Source organism: Haliotis asinina, chromosome 3 (assembly GCF_037392515.1).
Source record: "Haliotis asinina isolate JCU_RB_2024 chromosome 3, JCU_Hal_asi_v2, whole genome shotgun sequence".
Classification (NCBI taxonomy): domain Eukaryota; kingdom Metazoa; phylum Mollusca; class Gastropoda; order Lepetellida; family Haliotidae; genus Haliotis; species Haliotis asinina.
This window is the reverse complement of record NC_090282.1, coordinates 80,346,656-80,365,031: the sequence shown is the minus strand read 5'-3', so window position 1 is coordinate 80,365,031 and position 18,376 is coordinate 80,346,656. Positions and strand designations below refer to the sequence as shown.

The window sequence follows — 18,376 nt, the reverse complement described above, 5'->3', positions numbered from 1 at the left end:
GAACGCACACACAATCACGCACGCACAATGTAGGTATAAGTATTGGTGCACTCATAACTCCCGGAATGAAGATTCCTTTCACAGTACTGGTTCTCCCCATACTGGTACGAGCTATGAAGTGACGAATACTAAGTTAATATCAAGATTTCTTTACCATCCAAATGATGCCTCCTGCAAAGGCGTTGTCTTCCGCGAAAGCAGAAGATACGGGTATTTATTACTCAATATTGACATAATATATAAAGTAGTGGATAAAGTGTATGAGATATAATCTGATGAGTACAGATAGGCCCTCCTCGGCAACCAAGATCAGAACTGTTCGGTTTCAGAATCGATTTAGTTACATCCTGATTATGCATGCTACTGGCAACAATGGTGTGTGTATGTGCTAGCTTTAAGTTTGTTCGTTGTTCTAACACCGCGCTCGGTAGAGTCTTATGATCAAATAGTGAGAATATATCGATGTTGCCATGTGCTCGCTGTAATATGTCTCGCACTTTTACTTTAATATAATGCTTTACCCACCCAAGACTGAACTATAGTCAAGACCAAGATTGTTTATTGTAGATAGGACCCGTATACATAGTGTTTGAGTGCAAATAGTGGAAAACTTGATAACAATGTGAAATTAGTTGACAAGGAGAAATCAGAGTTTTGGATTATGTCATCGAACGGGGCTAATTTCACTTTGAACAGGTTCGTATTTTGATGCTGGCTTTCTAGTTCGTGTTTCCCTGGTAGGGTGACTGGAATATTTCTGTGGAATAAACTCCTTTCTTCAACCCAACCAATACTGCAACCCGACACTGTACAGCTTTTGTCTTCGTGATATCTATCAAAGTATATATTCAATGTTGAAACACATCACTTTACCAACAATCCTAAAGTAGCCAACTTTATACTCACGAATCTATTGCCGTACTTACATTTTCTATGAGTCTGTGAATGGTGGTTATGTATAGGTTAATCACCCGCAACTACAATAGTTATTCAAATAAACTCTGCGAGGATTCATTTATTCAAATAATCATCGTAGTGAGGGTGATTAAACGGCTAACACCATGTATCAGACATAATGGATGTTATCAAAATAAGTGCAATTTAACGGGTTTTCTTTCTGATATGAAATAACTGTCCTTGGTCATTTAATCAGTTAGTAAAGCACTTAAAAGAACAATGGACATAACGTTCCCTAGTGGTTTAACTATAAATAGTGTTCCGATACACGGTTTATATACAGTCACGTGGCGCTGATCACCTGCATTCCATTCTAGTTTAACATTTTAAAACCAGATTAAACAAATGTGATGGCCATAAGGTCCATTTTAACACAAATACGGTGCTATTCGTCAAATTGGAAACTACACATAACGCTCTGACAAACCACAGAGAATATTAATGGAAACATAGAAGGGCGGATGAACTGACGAGGAGTAATAGATATTGTATTATTCTTGTCCCTCATAATACTGTAACCTGGCAAACTGTAATGAGTGTCTCACACAATGCAGTTACACTGAGCAGGCAGTAGTAGAGTCTGCTACTGATGGTATCAGCTCTGGCCTGAGTTATTCTACCGCTAGCGTGGTCACGTCACGACAGAACCTCCCCTGGAGGCTAGGTTTAATGTTAATTATAACATTAGGCATAAACGTTAGGATTAATATTAAGCATGTTTAATATTAGGCGCTCGCGCTCGTGCGTGCGTGCGTGTGTGTGTGTGTGAGAGAGAGAGAGAGAGAGAGAGAAAGAGAGAGGGTACGCTTAAGAATTATAGGAAGGAAGGGGGTGAGGTGGGGTATTGATGTTTTTTGTATTTGACATGTGGGAGATAGAAAGAGATCGATAATAGTATGTACTAGTAAATTATATTTCTACTGTCGAGCTCTCTGGTTCTATATGCTATCAATGACGTTGAATACCTGACTGCAAACGATCTTTGTTAACTCTAAATTTGATGTCCAGTGGGTGCGTTGAAATGGTAAATCCAAAAATCCAATCAACATGATCAATTCTCAGGTTCTTGTTCGCAGGACGACGTTATCGAATATACCCATTTCTATAGCGCCTGTTAATTGTGAATATTTGAACTGCCTCGCTTCGACAATATATGCCTGGTCTATTCTTAGCTCACTGAGAGAGTCCAACAACCTATGTAACATACACGTGACCGCACACACGTTTACTTAAGGCACAAGGGAAGCAATCACTGCTTAGCGTGTATCAGTTTGCATGCCTACCAGTACTGATAAGCTGTGCGTATTCTCCGGGCGAAATGCAGGACGTATTTTACTTTTGTTTTACAATCGGATTTGGCTTTACACGAAACGGATTTCATTTTATTCGAATGTGATGATATCTCTGAAATTAATGTGGAACGATGGGATCTGGATCTAGCAAGGAAAGGACAGGTGGGGTTGATACGAGGGGAGGAGGTTCAAAGCCAGTGACTGTTGCTAATGTAAATAACAACGTACCTACTAAGGCCACGACAGGTCTTTCCAAAAGCGGAATCAATACGGACACCGGAAAGACGAATCAATCGCCTACGAAATCACCAGTCAAAGACTCCAGTGTTGACAAGACTACCACGCAACGTTCTCCAAGTAAAACAGTTAAAACTGACACTAAACCCCCCAATAGATTAGAATGGAATAGCGATTCCGACCTCGACGATGATGAATGGGACGACTTCCTTGGAAAGACATCGTCAAAACCAGTGCCAAAAACAGACTCAAATGTGTCCAACATGGAACAAGAACAGAACTCTCGTAACGAAATCAAATCGCAGGAACTGTACCCAGAGACCTACGCACAACGCCACACGAGAGAACAGTACACATTTGGACAGGATAGGCTGATTAGAGAGAAGACGATCTACAGGAACCCAGACGAATGGATCGTAGACGAGGAGAAAGAAGAAGAAAAGGTAGGGGTGAGACCTTTCTTTCTTAACAGGCACACAATATTTTTACAGTACGTTGGATCATAATACAATCTCAGTAATTATGAAACGAATGAAACGGTAATAATTTATTACAGACATATGAAATAATTACGGTGCAAATCAACAAACATTATGTTGTTGAAGGGATGTTCAAATGGGTATCATAGATATAATTCTTCTTGGTCTATTTTTTCATTATGGAATGTTATTTTTAATCATAAAATTTGAAATAGATGAAACAAGTTCAGTTAAAAACTGTAATGAAACGTGATTGGGCTAACATTTTGTGGAGCTGTAGATCCCCATTAAAACAATCTGAGGCAATTTTATTACGTTTGACCACATACCGCACGAGGTCGTCGTGTGTGCGTTGTCGTGTGGGGCGACATTAGCGCTCCTCGACACAATTATATAATATTACAATATGGAAAGTAATAGCTGGTTATACTCTGTAATCCTATAATCAAAGCTCAATCAAACAAACATAAAACACATTGGCGATTAGTTCAACGAATCTTGAAATTATGTAACTGATTGCGAATGTGATGTTACCTAATATTCAAAGCGCATAGGTATTTTTGGCCTATTCACACCTGTGAATTGCATTTTGTGTATGTGTCTTAATCTGTGAATGCTTCTATCTAATCAGATAATCATTGATTTTCTTCTCAATAATTCTGGTGGTATAATACATTTCCATTTGGCATATTACCGTTTTAATTTGGTATATTTAGATACGTATGTGTTTCGTTGTGTAAACATCACGGAACATTGTATGACGTGGTCTGTTTTATTCCCAACGCAACTGGTAGGGAACAGTTGAGGTATGTATTACTCCACTGCACGGACTCATTAACACTGCATAAGTTACCATACAAATATGTATTGTCAGCTCCCTGCACTGCCAACTCATTGCATGCAACCAATTTTACTATATTTATAGCAACCAGGTTTGACAAGCATAAACCTTTCCAGCCAGTGGCAGTCTCAAGGATAATACATAAAACATACGTTTAGTGCGCTGAACGCCGTACTGAACTAATCACAGATTATTCCATGTTGGTATCTATTGTCAAATTTAAACATAAGGAACTGAGAAGATTCTTATACTCCTTTTGGGAAGCAGCAATTTGCCAATCCCTACGCATGAGAATCGACACCAAATTTCGGACAGTTCAACAACATTATGATTTCGCAATTGTCAAAAGGTTCGATTTCAGTGCTCTTTTTCTACGAACCTGAAAACTGAAAAAGTAACATTAACTACCATTTTAGCTTCCTTTACGAACATCAGGTATTTCAAGGTACACGATACAGCGTGTGTGATAGTTACTCAGACAGGTTCAGGTTACATCAAACCGTCCACCAGATTTGCCGTCGTCATTGCGCCATGTTATGTAGCTGTCAACTTCCAGTAATGGCACAGACACATTCTACAGCGTTGGAGGCTATTCGACGAGCAAGTTTATATGAACTAACAGTCAGTATGTTGCGTGTACATTTTAACAGAATCACAAATCTCATATCCCTGTATAAAGCTGAGTGGCACAGTAATCTGCATAATGTGCATAAGGTGCATAAGGTGCATAATGTGATTCACTCGAAACTGCATCATTTACTTATGTTCCACAAGCATGCCTGGTATAAGACACCACGTTTAGTTTACATATACTGTACAGCAGTACGTTGATTTATGAGTGAACCATAAAGTAACGACCTTTCATTGCCCTGTCGTACATGGTGAACGATTCCATTGTTGAGGTGCCCGGCCGTGAGAAAGACACAGGAAATACTACCCTGGTGTAGAAGACAGATAACTTCGGAAATTCTTGAACCAATTCTGTCATTAAAATGAACCACAATTCCTTATATGGCAATCGATGATGACTGAGGACCATGCGCTGACACAGTCCGTACAAATAGAACGTTTGTACGTGAAACTGCGAGTATGACATCCAGTATTGTGTAAATATTTACTCTTAGTTTTATCCTCCACACTTCATTTCACCCGAGTTTCTATGGTCATACATCAAAATTTCCGGACAATAGGGTTGGAGTGCGTGCGCGCACTCACGCACGCACACACACACACGCATTATGAATTGTACCCAACAAGCCATAACTGCATGGTTCTCATGGTATTCGTGTCAGTAATTGTATTTGATTTCAAAACTCTGGCATGGGAACCCGAGTTGACCTAAATATACGTCATGTTGCCAACAGTCAATACTCCTGAGGTATTCTGGTTAGCAACACCCAGTCGACGCCTACAGTGTAGCTCATAACTTATATATACCTAACCGTTTTATTGAATGTAATTAAGTTAAATGTTTCTTTCGATTTTTTATGGAAATACATACTGTTAAATTTTTTTTATCTTTTCACATGCACCAAGTAGAACAGGTGAAATGACAGCTTACAAGTGTCAAACAACGAAACACTTGTGAACCTGTAAAATATGTGCGTTAAAAAGCAATGTAAATGTATGGCTGCTAATATCCTCCTCCTGGTTCCATGTTGTTGTATATCTAAGACTGCATCTTTAAAAGCTCTTTATCTGGGTTTCTTCGCTACGTTGTATGCTTGATTAGCAAAGGTTACCCCAGATAGGTTCTAATCAGCCCCTGGTGCCTCGAAGGTGGTACGTAGCCGCGGCTGACTCACATTGTGATAACCGAATCAGGCGCGCGCGAAGCCATTTTCTTCGCGTAAGCCCGATAGGCTGCAAAGCTTTATGATTAGATACCAATTAGTGCTTGAACAACAATCACGTGTAAGTTGTATCTTTTTTTAAATAATGGTAGCTACGCCCCTGCGTACGCATGTGGCATATTGTTTCGATGTCCTATACGACAGTTAGCGCATTGCCAGTGTGACATAAGTGCGTATATCCCGGTGTTGTCTGCGAAGTCTTATATCATTGTTTCAGTGTATTGCTTATGTCTGTTAGTCTCACAGTCCCTGAACTATATTATTTTCCCTTCAGTCCAGCTCTCCCCATTCTCTTCCCACTGAGGTTTCTCCTGTCATATCTTCCTACGAAACATAGGAAGATATGACAGAAGTAACCTCTGTGAGAAGAGAATGAGCCCTCCCTGCAGAGCTAAAGCCCAAAATGAAGCAAGTCTAGATTTCCCCAGGTTCTCTGATCTGACTTGGGCTCCTTTCCAGTTTAATAGGGTTAGTTACTATGAAAATTATATATGCATATTCAGAGAATAAGCGTTAGTCTAGGTATTCTATTTATACCGCATGTATAGGACAATCTGTATTGAGCTATATTTATTCCACGCAACGAGTAAATTTAACATTAACTGAATACAGATAGTATTGTTGATTAACGTTTATTGATTCTACAATATACACAATAAGAGACGTTTTCACCATTTACAGATGAAGTGCGGATAGAAAAGAAATTTTATTACATCTGTGTATTTTGCAGATTTTACGGCTTTCGGGTCCAAATCCTAACACAATGTTTGTATAGTGTATACGAAGGCGTGCGTCTGTCTGAATTGCTTCTGCACGTATAACAGCGGGTGCCAGTGTCTGTGCCCTGCTTCTTATTAAATAGTATTGACTCGGATATCGGTTTCAGATGAATTTATAAAATCTTTAAAAGATTAATCATTTCCCGGTAATTCAGCTGTGAATGAAGACGAGGAACCACCTGAAGTGTCGAGTCAGTCCTGGTTTCCATGGCTGCTGTAGGGTCCACCCTTCCCCTCATCTACTCCTGCCCCGCTGATGCCATTACATTGTTGTCCTCCAACTACTTCCTCGATGCCGATCACACAATATTGTGTTAAAATATATTTTCATCTATCTTCGCAGAATGCCTATTGTTCTGACTGATCGATATCCCAAGGCTATCTATGTAATCTTGATCAAATATATTCTTGACAACGTGTAAAGAATTTCTCACAAAGGTCTGAGGCAATGGGCGTTTGGCCTCTGCGAAATTCAGGCCGAGCGCGCTGCTAATTAACACGACATACAGGAAATACGATATACTAGTATACAGTAAATACCATATTCAGTGAAGGGGCCTCTGATATAGTTCGTTATATCAGCAGGTCGTTATAGGCATTTCGAATAAAGAATGCAGTACGTGGCTAGATAGATAGATAGACAGACAGACAGAGAGAGAGGGAGTGAGTGAGTGAGTGAGAGAGAGAGAGAGAGAGTTCTTGACGTTCAGTAATAATATAAGCCAGCAACCCAAGACATCCGCTGTCACACAATGTGGTGTGTTGTATCCAGTATGTTGGATTACTAACAGGTTCTGTCACTAAGACGAGAAGGTAATCTAAATGCTAATACTACAGTACTGCACTGTGTGCAGAATTAACATTTGTGAAGGTATAGACGTGATGTAGCCGAAGCACGTACAACGGTTCACTCGCTGAACCCAACTCAATAGCATATTTGTAGGTCTCACCATACATATATCGCCTAGATTTATTATATTAACAACGTTGAGATTCAATATGTTAGTAGAACCGAGGAAATATACCTCCTTCAGAAAAAAGGGCACGTACTGTTGTGTGTCACGGTAACGTCTGTTGGTGAATGAGTGAGTGGGTCAGTTTAGTTTTACCCTGCAGAATGCAGTATTCCAGCTATATGACGGCGGTCTCTAAATAATTGAGTCTGGACCAGACAATCCTGTGATACACAGAATAAACATCGATCTGCGCAACTGGGAACGAGTGATATGTGTCAACCAAATCAACAAGCCTGACCACCCGATTCCTTTAGTCGCCTCTTACAACAAGCTTGGGTTAGTGAAGGCCACCACCGGGCCTTCACGGGTATTAATTTTGTCAAGAGTACATTGTGTCTGCAAGTTGCACTTCAACAAGACCACGTGACATCTTCACATTTCATTGTATCATGAATACATTGTGTCTGCTAATTGTACTTCAACAAGACCGCACGTGGCATTTGCACTGGACCACGCTTATATAGTCTAGTCAATGAACAGTCAATGTACCTTGTAGGTTCTCAGTCGACAACACTATCTTCACACAATACTCTCACCTCCCCAGTTTTACTGAAAGAATATTCTGTGTTTGACTCTTTCCAGATGACCAAAGGGTTTGATGCCTCCAGGTTCCGGGCTGCAAACCAGGGAAAGGTAAGATGGTTTGAGGCCATTTGCTTCTTCAGGCGAAGAGAATAATTTGTATGATGTTGTGAAGGGACAATCTGTTACATGGTGTTACACTGTATCGTGAGTGAAGAGTGAGTGAGTGGGATTAGTTTTACGCCGCACTGAGCAATATTCCAGCTATATATGTCTGTAAATAATCGAGTCTGGACCAGACAATCCTGTGATCAACAGTAGGAGCATCGATCTCCGCAATTGGGAACCGATGATATGTGTCAACCAAGTCAGCGAGCGAGACTACCCGATCCCGTTAGTCGTCTCCTACGACAGGAATAGTCGCCTTTTAAGGCATGCATGGGTTGCTGAAGGCCTGTTCTACCCCGGACCACCATGGGTCCATGAGAGAGGAAGGCCCCAAGGCATTGACAGTATCGTTGAATTGTTGATAACATGATGTGACCAGCTCACAGAAAATGTGACATACGCGTGTATGTAGTCTTTTTGTAATAGATATGCTCAGTTTGGCGATTCTTCCTGTTAAAATCTATCCCATAAGATACAGGATACATTATACAACATTTTAAATCAATTATATTCCTTGGGTTAACACATCTTATGAATCATAAGCGATTTATATACTGTGTGGCTTTATTTCTGCGAAAGCTGGTCAAGATTAGCCCAACTAAACATGGTTTATCCACCCAGTAGCTCGTGACGAATGGTGTTTTTCTATTTGTTTTCATCAGAGAGAAAAGACACGCCAGGACTCTGAAGGTAATCCTTTGTTCATTTTCTTTTACAGCCTGCTCGAGAAAAGGACATTTTCTCGACGACACAAGACGGTAAGTTTGAACTTTCCAAGGATACAGGACTGGATATCGGTGGTCCCTCAACAGCTATAGCGACCCGTCATTTATGGACACACTCCAACCAAGAGATGTAAAGACAATCGGGGGAACACAACCGATGTTGCATTCCCAGAGTAGCCCGCATGCCTATTACGTGAAAAACAAATTCAGGGTCCACTCTAACGAGAGGCAAGTGCGGGAACTGTTGTGTTAAGGGGGTACTCTGGGAAGGGTCGTTAACAAGGCGTGAAAACATAAGGGCCACAGAGGGAAGGACCACACAGGGAATAAATCATAATCGATATGACCGGCTAAAGTGATCGATAATTGGAAATATCGTTGGTAGGAAGGATTATTGATAATTATCGATTTGAAAATTGTGTTATATCGTACATTAACAATTGTGATAGGAGAAAATTTTTAATTTTTTTTATTGTTCCCATCAATACAGGGTTGGAGAATATTGATATGTGTAGTAATGTGTGAGTATACAATGCCGAAACATTGAATATAAATGCAGTTATACAGGTATGTTGCACATAATAGTTCAGCAGTACACAATGGTCATTCTAAAGCAAATAGTGGAAATAGAAGGGACCATTTTTTTTAGAATTTATCGAAAGCATTGTTTCTTTTGGAAATATTGTTTTCCACCATGACCACATCTTTTAAAACCATTATCATTATAAATTTTCTAAGTTTGGTATTATTTTTTTCAGGGTGCAAATATAGATGTATCTTTTAGCAGAAAGTATCGTGTGATAAGGTAGTGGGTTAATACCAAACCAAACGTGAAAATTTGTCAGTTGCAGTTCCTGCATGTTTTGATTAATCCAAATTTGAAGTTCATTCCAATTTTTTGGGGTTTCCTCACATTCCCAATATATATGACAAATGTTTTCACCCGCTTCGTTACAGAAAATACATTTGAAATTGTCAACCAATTTCATCCTGAAAAGTTCTCTTTTAGCATAAATAATTCCATGCAAAAATTTATATTGGAAATCTACAAGTTTAACATCTTTTACATCTTAAAGATCACGAACCATTCAAAATCAATATCTTTGAATATACAGTATGGTTCAAAATTATTGAGAATAGCTAAAGCATTTCATATTATTAAACGAGAACAAATCAGATAAAATTGAATGTATTGTGAAAGTGAACTGACATTTTCATGTTGTGTAGGTAACAATTTAATATTTTATCAAGTCTCCTTGAGCTTCACGGCACAGTCTAAGACGGGTAGGCATACTTCCTATCAGAGAGGTTAGTGTCTCGTGAGTTATGCTGTCCCAGTATCGGACCACTTCTCTCTTCATGTCTTCAATTTTTGTCAACCCCTTTTGATTCACACATTCCTTCATCATCCCCCAAATGTTCTCAATGGGATTTAAGTCAGGACTATATGCAGGAAATGGTAATGCAGTCACATTTTTCTCCTGAAACCACTGCTTGGCATGTTTTGCGGTGTGTTTAGGATCATTATCTAGCTGCAAAATCCAGTCATTTCCATAAAACACATGTGCACTTGGAAGGAGAAAATTATCTAATATGTTAGTGTAGCGTTGACTTGTCAGATTTCCCTCAAACACACACAGCGGGGTCGTTCCTAATAAGGATATCCCTCCCCATAGATGAAACTTTGGGCTGTATTTAGGTCGTCGATACAACGGTGCTGGCGCAGACTTTGTCCATATTTTCACATTATCGGGATATACCCATATTGAGCTTTCATCAGTAAAAATCACATTTTCCCAGTCAAAGTTTTCATGTGCCAAACACCACTCAACACGCCTGTCTTTATGTTCTTGTTTCATGAGAGGAGAAGGAATTCCAGTCTTTTTCTCCCATCCAAGATCAATCAAATTTCTTCTAACTGTAGATTTTGATACAACTGTTCATCCCCTTTCTATCATTTCATACCTGATGTTGGAGATGCTTGCCCTTTGCTTTTTAGACGCTAAAATTCCCAGCCGGACGCGATCTGAGAAGTCCAATTTTCTGGGTCTCCCTGCTCCTTTCTGGTGCCCAAAATCCTTTCCCTCTTTAAAATTCTTCCTAATCCTATACACAGTAGAAAGAGGAGTTCCTGTTCTCTCTGCCAATGTATTTACATCATCAATTCCTTGATTACACAACTCAAAAATCAACCTTCTTTTATCTTCAGCAGACACTGTTGACAGTGCTGAGGAAAATGACGTCTGCTACAAATTCAGGGGAGGTAACTCTAATTGTACTATACTCAGTAGGCCAAGATGAGTTACCTCCCTTATACCATTACTTAGTTTTAAGTATCAGTGAATCAGTTGAGGTGTTAGGATAGCTCAAAGTAAGAAGAAAAATTCTCAATAATTATGAACCAGACTATATTTCCAATTTAAGGCAGCTATGTGGTTAAGAGAAGAAAAAATAGGAGAAAGCTTTATTTCTTTCACACAAAATGCAAAGTTAGGACTTTATTCATGGCCTGCCTACTCATGACCAGGTCGCTGTTTTGTTAATAATCCTTGCTAAAACATGTACCCATTTACCTGTGCTGTGAAATATATTCATTTCTTTCAGGCATTTGTTTTTGCTCAAAGTAACGTTTCCGACATCTTGATATTTAGTTAACGGTTATCGATTTCTGTGACCGATAGCTATAACCAGCCCTAATAATCGATGCTGGACCAGACTGATAGTTGAACGGCTATCAACAAAGCCACCCACCCTGAATACACAGCCCATTGAGCAATCCGGAATTCCCACGTGTGGCCATCCATGCACATAATTATGTAGATGCTTCTTTTATATTGGATGAATCATTGTCTCCCTCAACAGACCACGTAGTCTCTAAACAAAGTGGAATTCAGCAGATTGTATTCTCTTGTTAGTTGTTGCACCCCACACTCAGCGGTACACCACGCATATAATGTCGAACTGCAGGTATTCTGACAACACAACTATTTACATTACCGATTTTCTGAAATGAGACAGGATGACATGCATCAACCAATCAAACCTGATCATCCAATTACATTAGAACAATTTGAAGCGTCCCTGCATGCAATCACACACGTTGGCAGTAGAATACGAAAAGACTAGTGTAGATACAGTAAGTCTCATGTACCCATTCTAGTTTTTCCCGGACAGTTTCTTTAACGATAGAATATACGTAATGAGCTATATGTAATATTTTAGCCAGGTTATATTCAGTGGGATGTCGTGTTTAATTTCAGAATTTGAGACGCCTCGATACCTCCGGTCGAGTGAGCCAGTGGAAAAACCGACTACTGTCAGCCAGAAGCCCACGTGCGTATTTCAACACTGATGACACATACAGTGAAGTTATACACGTATACACCTTTTCCGGTTTAATAAGACAATATGAAATCGGTTAGGGCAGGGGAAGCCAGAAGTTTAATGTCACGTTTAGGATTCAATCCCAGATTTCCTCGATCGTGTTTTTGGTTTGTCCATAGCGTTCCCATGCACGTGCGATACACCAGGGAGTGAGTAAGTGAGTTGAGTTTTACGCCGCACGCAGCAATATTCCAGCTATATGGCGGCGGTCTGTAAATAATCGAGTCTGGACCAGACAATCCAGTGATCAACAACATGAGCATCGATCTGCGCAGTGGGGGAATCGATGACATGTGTCGACCAAGTCGATCCACCCGATCCCTTTAGTCGCTTCCTACGACAAGAACAGTCGCCTTTTATGGCAAGCATGAGATCTGAAGGCCTATTCTACCCCGGGCCTTCACGGGTTGATATACCAAGGAGACTCATGCATTTTGTAGAGTATCCCTGGATATACCAAAACAGTTAACGTGTAGAATATCCATCACTCAATTACTGACTCGCTTACACTAATGAATTATATACGAGTCAACAGACATCAATATTGCTCGACAGTCAGGTATTAACAGAACGTGCCTTTAGTGCATAAATCAGCCAGTAGTTGTACAGTGACCCAGGCGTGGAATGCCTTATTCAAACCAGAGACCATATAATAGATTATAATCTATTATATGGTCTCTGTTCAAACTATATCCCGTCTGTGGCTAAAACGCTTTCAATAATGTACAGAAACTCGTTGACTGGATAAGCTAATGGTCGCAATTAATGTATCTCGATACCGTTGTGGGACATCAAATAACTGGTTACAGAAGCGATTGTCTCCCTCCTGAATAATAGAGCTGACGACAATGACATGATATATGGTCCTTGATGGTTAAATGAAGCTTTAAATATCTACCTCTATTAATGCCCAACATATAATATAGTGACACATTTGCATAGAAACAATTCGCTGTTACCACATTTTGTAATACACATGCTGGATTTTCCCCATAATCCTCATAATCTGGGCTAACACATGGTGACATCTTCAACACACAGAAATGTGCCGACTAAGGGGATCGGGTGGTCAGGCTCACTGACTTGGTTGACACATCATTTGTTCCCAATTGTGCAGATCAATGTTCATGTTGTTGATCACTGGATTGTCTGGTCCAGACTCAATTACCGATGCCATATAGCTGGAATATTGCTGGGTGCCGCGTAAAACTAAACTCACTCACTCACTCACAGGAATGTACACCTTCATATAAATGAACATACATATGGTTTGTCTCACATATCCTACATGGCTGACCTGGTTAGAATTGGTCTTAAGCAAATCAGGCTTATTCTTCCAGTTGATTACCTGAATCAGGTGATGAGGCTTGTAGACTTGGTTGACACATCGTCATATCTCAGTTGTGTTGATCATTGCTCATCATATCAGTCACTGGATTCACTAGTCAAGACTCAGTTTCTTACAGTATGCCATCATATATATGCTGGACAAAGTAAGTTAGGGTTATTGGTATTTTTAGGATTGATATGTTATTAGTGTGTCAAGTAGATCACTATTCAGAATTTCAAAATTTACATATATCCTAACTGTTCTTGTCCAGTATAATACAAATCTATAAATTTTTAGGGCTGTACTAAACAGCAACCAAACCACACAAAGATTGTTTCCGGGATCTGCTGATTTATTTTATTATATTGAATGGTCACATTGCCCTCCCTTGGTATAACTGAATGGTGTTCTGTTTCAGGCCAAGGGAGCTCCCCAAGTACAACAAGGAGGAGGAAGACCTGATGGCCCAGCTGATGATGGATGATGATTATGATGGCTTCCCTCCCATGATTCAACACCAGGCCATGCATCCAGCCATCATGAGGAACTGAGGCCTGATATGTTAACAGTCAACCTGCTGCATTCACTAATAGAGTCTAGTGTATAAATTCAATGCTGAAAACAATGTCCAGTTGCACTGTTCTGAAGACTACCCGGGAATACAACAGTGCAGCTATGGCAGCCATTTTGAATTTTCCAAAACATACCAAACATTATTTGCAACCCATGCATGATAACTTTCCAACAAATGACTTTAATTGTTCTCAGTTTTTCAGCTGTGAAATTATGGAATATGTGACAAGTAAAACAAACTAGAACCAAGGGTTGATCTGAAATTTGAGGTGCAGATGACAAATCTACAATTACTACATGTAGCACCCCTGCAAGAGTCTGTTTGTGTCGTAGCTATCAAAATTGCTGGGAACAGACAATAGCTTATGTATTTCTGGTTTCGTCAATTTGTTCTTTGATCCATTAAGATGATGTCAGTGTACAATGAAATATTACAGAAAGTTTACAGGACAAGATAAATATATGGATTGTCTCCCTTAGTTCAGTAACCTGACACTCACTGGTTACCTATCTGTCTTAGTAAACTTAGTCTCAGTATTTTTTGTTACACTCCTCTTACTGAGTCTAACAAACCCTAGTAGGAGGTCGCATCAGGTAACCTTTGAACGACCTATGACCATCCAATCAAACGTGAGACGACCGAACAGAGTTAACCAATCAGACAACAGCTACTGTTTAGGGTTTGGTTGGATTTACAAAATGCCCCATCCATGACACTGATCCCTCAACAAATGAAAATTAAAAAAAAAATAAAACACAGTTATTTCAACTGCAGTATATATATGCTTAAGGCTTTCTGATGACATGGTTACCATTAGCCAATATTTCCGCAAGCGGACAACCTTGAATACTGACAAAAATGCTATTTTCAGCGACAGTTTTCTCAATGTTGACAGTCTTGTAACGTGCTCAGTGTGCATCACCCAGAAGCGATCTTACAGAAAATAGCATTCAGAATCATTCGTGTACAAACCTTTTCGAGATAAAATTTCAAAAGGTACATGTGAATGTCCACTTTTGTGAGTTGGTAAGCAGTGTTCTGATCTCAAGGTTACTCAGTAGAGGAGTGTAATGAATAATACTGAAATTAAGTCTACTTTAGGCTTGTTACCTATAGGCATATACACCATACAAGGTTGTCTCCCTTAGTTCAATGATCTTGCATTCTACAGATTATCCACTGGTATAGAAAGCTATCTCACTTACCTAGTAACAAATAATTTACATATATCACATACTCAGCTATCACCTTTGCATGGATAATTAAGCAGAATTCTGTCTTTACTCAATAATTACCTGGTAACAATAACTATATATTTTAAATGGAGTACTGCCGTAACTTGACTTATCATAACTTAACAGTCATGAAAACACAGTATTTACTCAGAAATTACTTGGTTATAATAACTATTTTAAATGGAGTAATGCAGTAACTTGACTTATCATATCTCAGTCATGAAAACACAATATTCATTCAAAAATTACTTGGTTACCATGACACATTATATTCTTAGTGGAGTATTACACTAACTCAACCGTTAACTTCAGTTCAAAACAATATTTTCAGTACAATCCAAAAAGATGATGTTTAATAATATTTGTATTCAAATTTATTTCACCTCTTTTAACACATTTGTTACAGACTTCTGATCGAACAGTTCAGTATCTAAACATCAGTTTCAAATAATTACAAATTATCTCCTAATGTTCTGTCCTTATTATTGAAATACACTGCGGCCTTGATTTTATTTCCTGTCTGTCCCAAATAGTATGTGCACAACCCTTACATCACTGACAATGCTACTATTGGTCAACAGAAATTACAATTTGCTTTAGCAATAATATTTTGATCTGCTCATAAAGTTTAATACATTTAAGGAACTTTCTGTGTCACTTATAAATAAACAGCATCAAGCAGAATCACAATCGACTAGCGCTGCAAATAGGTCACACTCTTTCAGCTTATGACAGATCCAAAGAACTAAACAAATTCACATTTCCCAGTGTGTTTACATACAAACAAAAGTGTAACCTTGATCTACAGGGGCTTACACAGGCTTATCTGCGCATTAGCTCAAAACCAGTCATGTATTCTGAACATATGTCTGCTGGTTTGACTCACCCAACATATGGGGGTACCTAACAGACTAATTATACACCAAACAGCAGGTAAAATAAACATGTTGTTTTGAAGGGCTAACACGAACAGTGTAGTACCCATCTAGCCAAAATTGAGAACCTGTTGGGTTCACTTGTTAATTTTAACCTACTCAATTTTCAGAAGATGCTGTGATATAACATTATGTGTCTTGTTTTTCCATCTATTGATGTAAGACTTTGTTAGATTTATTTCTTGTCTGTCATCACTTGTTTCACCTGGGCAAATGATATCTTTCTTGTAAGACAAGGTGCATGAGTCATGGTCATTTCGGATCACTTACAAATACATGGACAAGGTCAATGACCAATAACTCATAACATTACAAATACCTCTTCATTAGACCTCTCTTTTTCTTTACTGAACTACAAAATAAATGCTCCAGCTTTTTCTGAAGGTTTTAAGTAGAAGATGTGAACATTACGTTTATAAGTTTTTATTTTTTCTAAAATTGCGTTTCTTTTGATGTTCAGTATATTTTCATTATATTTGGAAAATAAATGAATACATAACATGAATATTGAACTATGTACTATTTATCATCACAGTGTGGCTTCCTGAGAGGATGAAAGGCAATATCTGAAGCTCATCAGGGATATAGTTTACACATGACTGCTGTTAATCTTCACCAGCAGAAAATGTTGGAAGAAAGTTATGAATGAGAAATAGCATGTTACCTAAGTGCAGATTGATATAAAATAATAAATATATCAACGTCGTGGCATGTGATCCTTTGCACAGAGCTCAGGTCATGAATCAGCTGAAGGTAAGTACCGCTGAACTCGGACAATCCTTGGATGGCTGATCATGTTTGGCAGCTCAACTCCTGAGAGTTTCTAGGATCTCAAGTCCTGTCCTACAATGAAGCACATGTGATACATGTGGTCTCACCTTAGGCAAGCGAGTTTGTTCAAAACAGTCACTGTTCACCTAGCAGAAAATGGGTACCCAGATGGATAAAGCCATGTGACTGTAACCTTCACAGCAGCTTCTAGCAGGCAGTTTGGGTTATCCAGGGTAATAAGAATCAGATTTTGATTAAACGTTGCGAGCACTCACTTGGTGTTTAGAGTCTGTGCTATAGAAGCTGACTTATTATATCATGTACATGTATTATTATTAACACTCACTGACAAAGGTTTAACTCTTTAGGACTGGGACTTATTCACATTTTCTACCCCACCCCCTAACATCCAGACACCCCTGTTGTTGATTCCTGACATCAAATTTGTAAGAAATGACAATATATTCTTCAGCTCGGAGGCTAAAATTTTGAGTTTTTCAAGATCTTAACCATGTATTATATTCAAAACAAGAGACTATAATTATGTCTAAATCTTCAAATACAATACAGCCTTTTTTCAATCATGAAAAGATATCATATCGTATTGTTTAATCTGTTGACCACATGTAAGATATATCATATTTGGGATGACACTTTCTTAGTAAAGTACATATTCTAGTATCACTGTGACTTCCATAGCATTTGGACGTGAGGAGCCATGCCAATTTACACTTTTGAAAGTGGTGGTGGCAGAGAGGGTAAAGAGGCTGACTTTGAGACGTGGTGTTTGGGTGCCTGACTGAGGGTCTGGGTTTGAATCCCGAATGGTACATAACTCCAAAAGTACTAGATATGAACAGCAGTTTGAGGGGGAAATCACCAATCCATAACTGTGTCAAACAAAACTATCACTGTACCTGGATATAACACACCAGAATGACTGAATGAGGAACACTGTACATGCATTATCCTGCTTGACTGAGGAACACTGTACATACATTATCCTGACTGAATGCGGAACACTGTACATGCATTATCCTGCTTGACTGAGGAACACTGTACATACATTATCCTCACTGAATGAGGACCACTGTACATACATTATCCTGCTTGACTGAGGAACATTGTCAATACATTATCCTGACTGAATGAGGAACACTGTACATACATTATCCTCACTGAATGGGGAACACTGTACATGCATTATCCTGACTGAATGAAGAACACTGTACATGCATTATCCTGCTTGACTGAGGAACATTGTCAATACATTATCCT

The 18,376-nt window shown here is 39.0% G+C and overlaps 1 protein-coding gene across 1 annotated transcript; it reads left to right on the top strand.

Moving 5' to 3' along the window:
• Positions 1-2,208: 2,208 nt before the first annotated feature.
• On the top strand, positions 2,209-16,829 carry LOC137278546 (uncharacterized). The gene is made up of 5 exons (XM_067810978.1): positions 2,209-2,929; positions 8,037-8,087; positions 8,863-8,902; positions 12,130-12,202; positions 14,002-16,829. Exons 1-5 carry the CDS (start codon positions 2,381-2,383, stop codon positions 14,132-14,134), a joined length of 846 nt encoding a protein of 281 aa, XP_067667079.1. The 5' UTR covers positions 2,209-2,380; the 3' UTR covers positions 14,135-16,829.
• The last annotated feature ends 1,547 nt before the right edge of the window (positions 16,830-18,376 follow it).

What these genes read in the sequence shown, in the direction of transcription:
- LOC137278546 (XM_067810978.1), top strand. Translation starts at nt 2,381, where the DNA reads ATGGGATCTGGATCTAGCAAGGAAAGGACAGGTGGGGTTGATACGAGG. An exon ending in TTTCTCGACGACACAAGACG is followed by an intron (nt 8,903 to 12,129) that starts GTAAGTTTGAAC and finishes GTTTAATTTCAG; the next exon opens with AATTTGAGACGCCTCGATAC. An exon ending in ACTGTCAGCCAGAAGCCCAC is followed by an intron (nt 12,203 to 14,001) that starts GTGCGTATTTCA and finishes GTTCTGTTTCAG; the next exon opens with GCCAAGGGAGCTCCCCAAGT.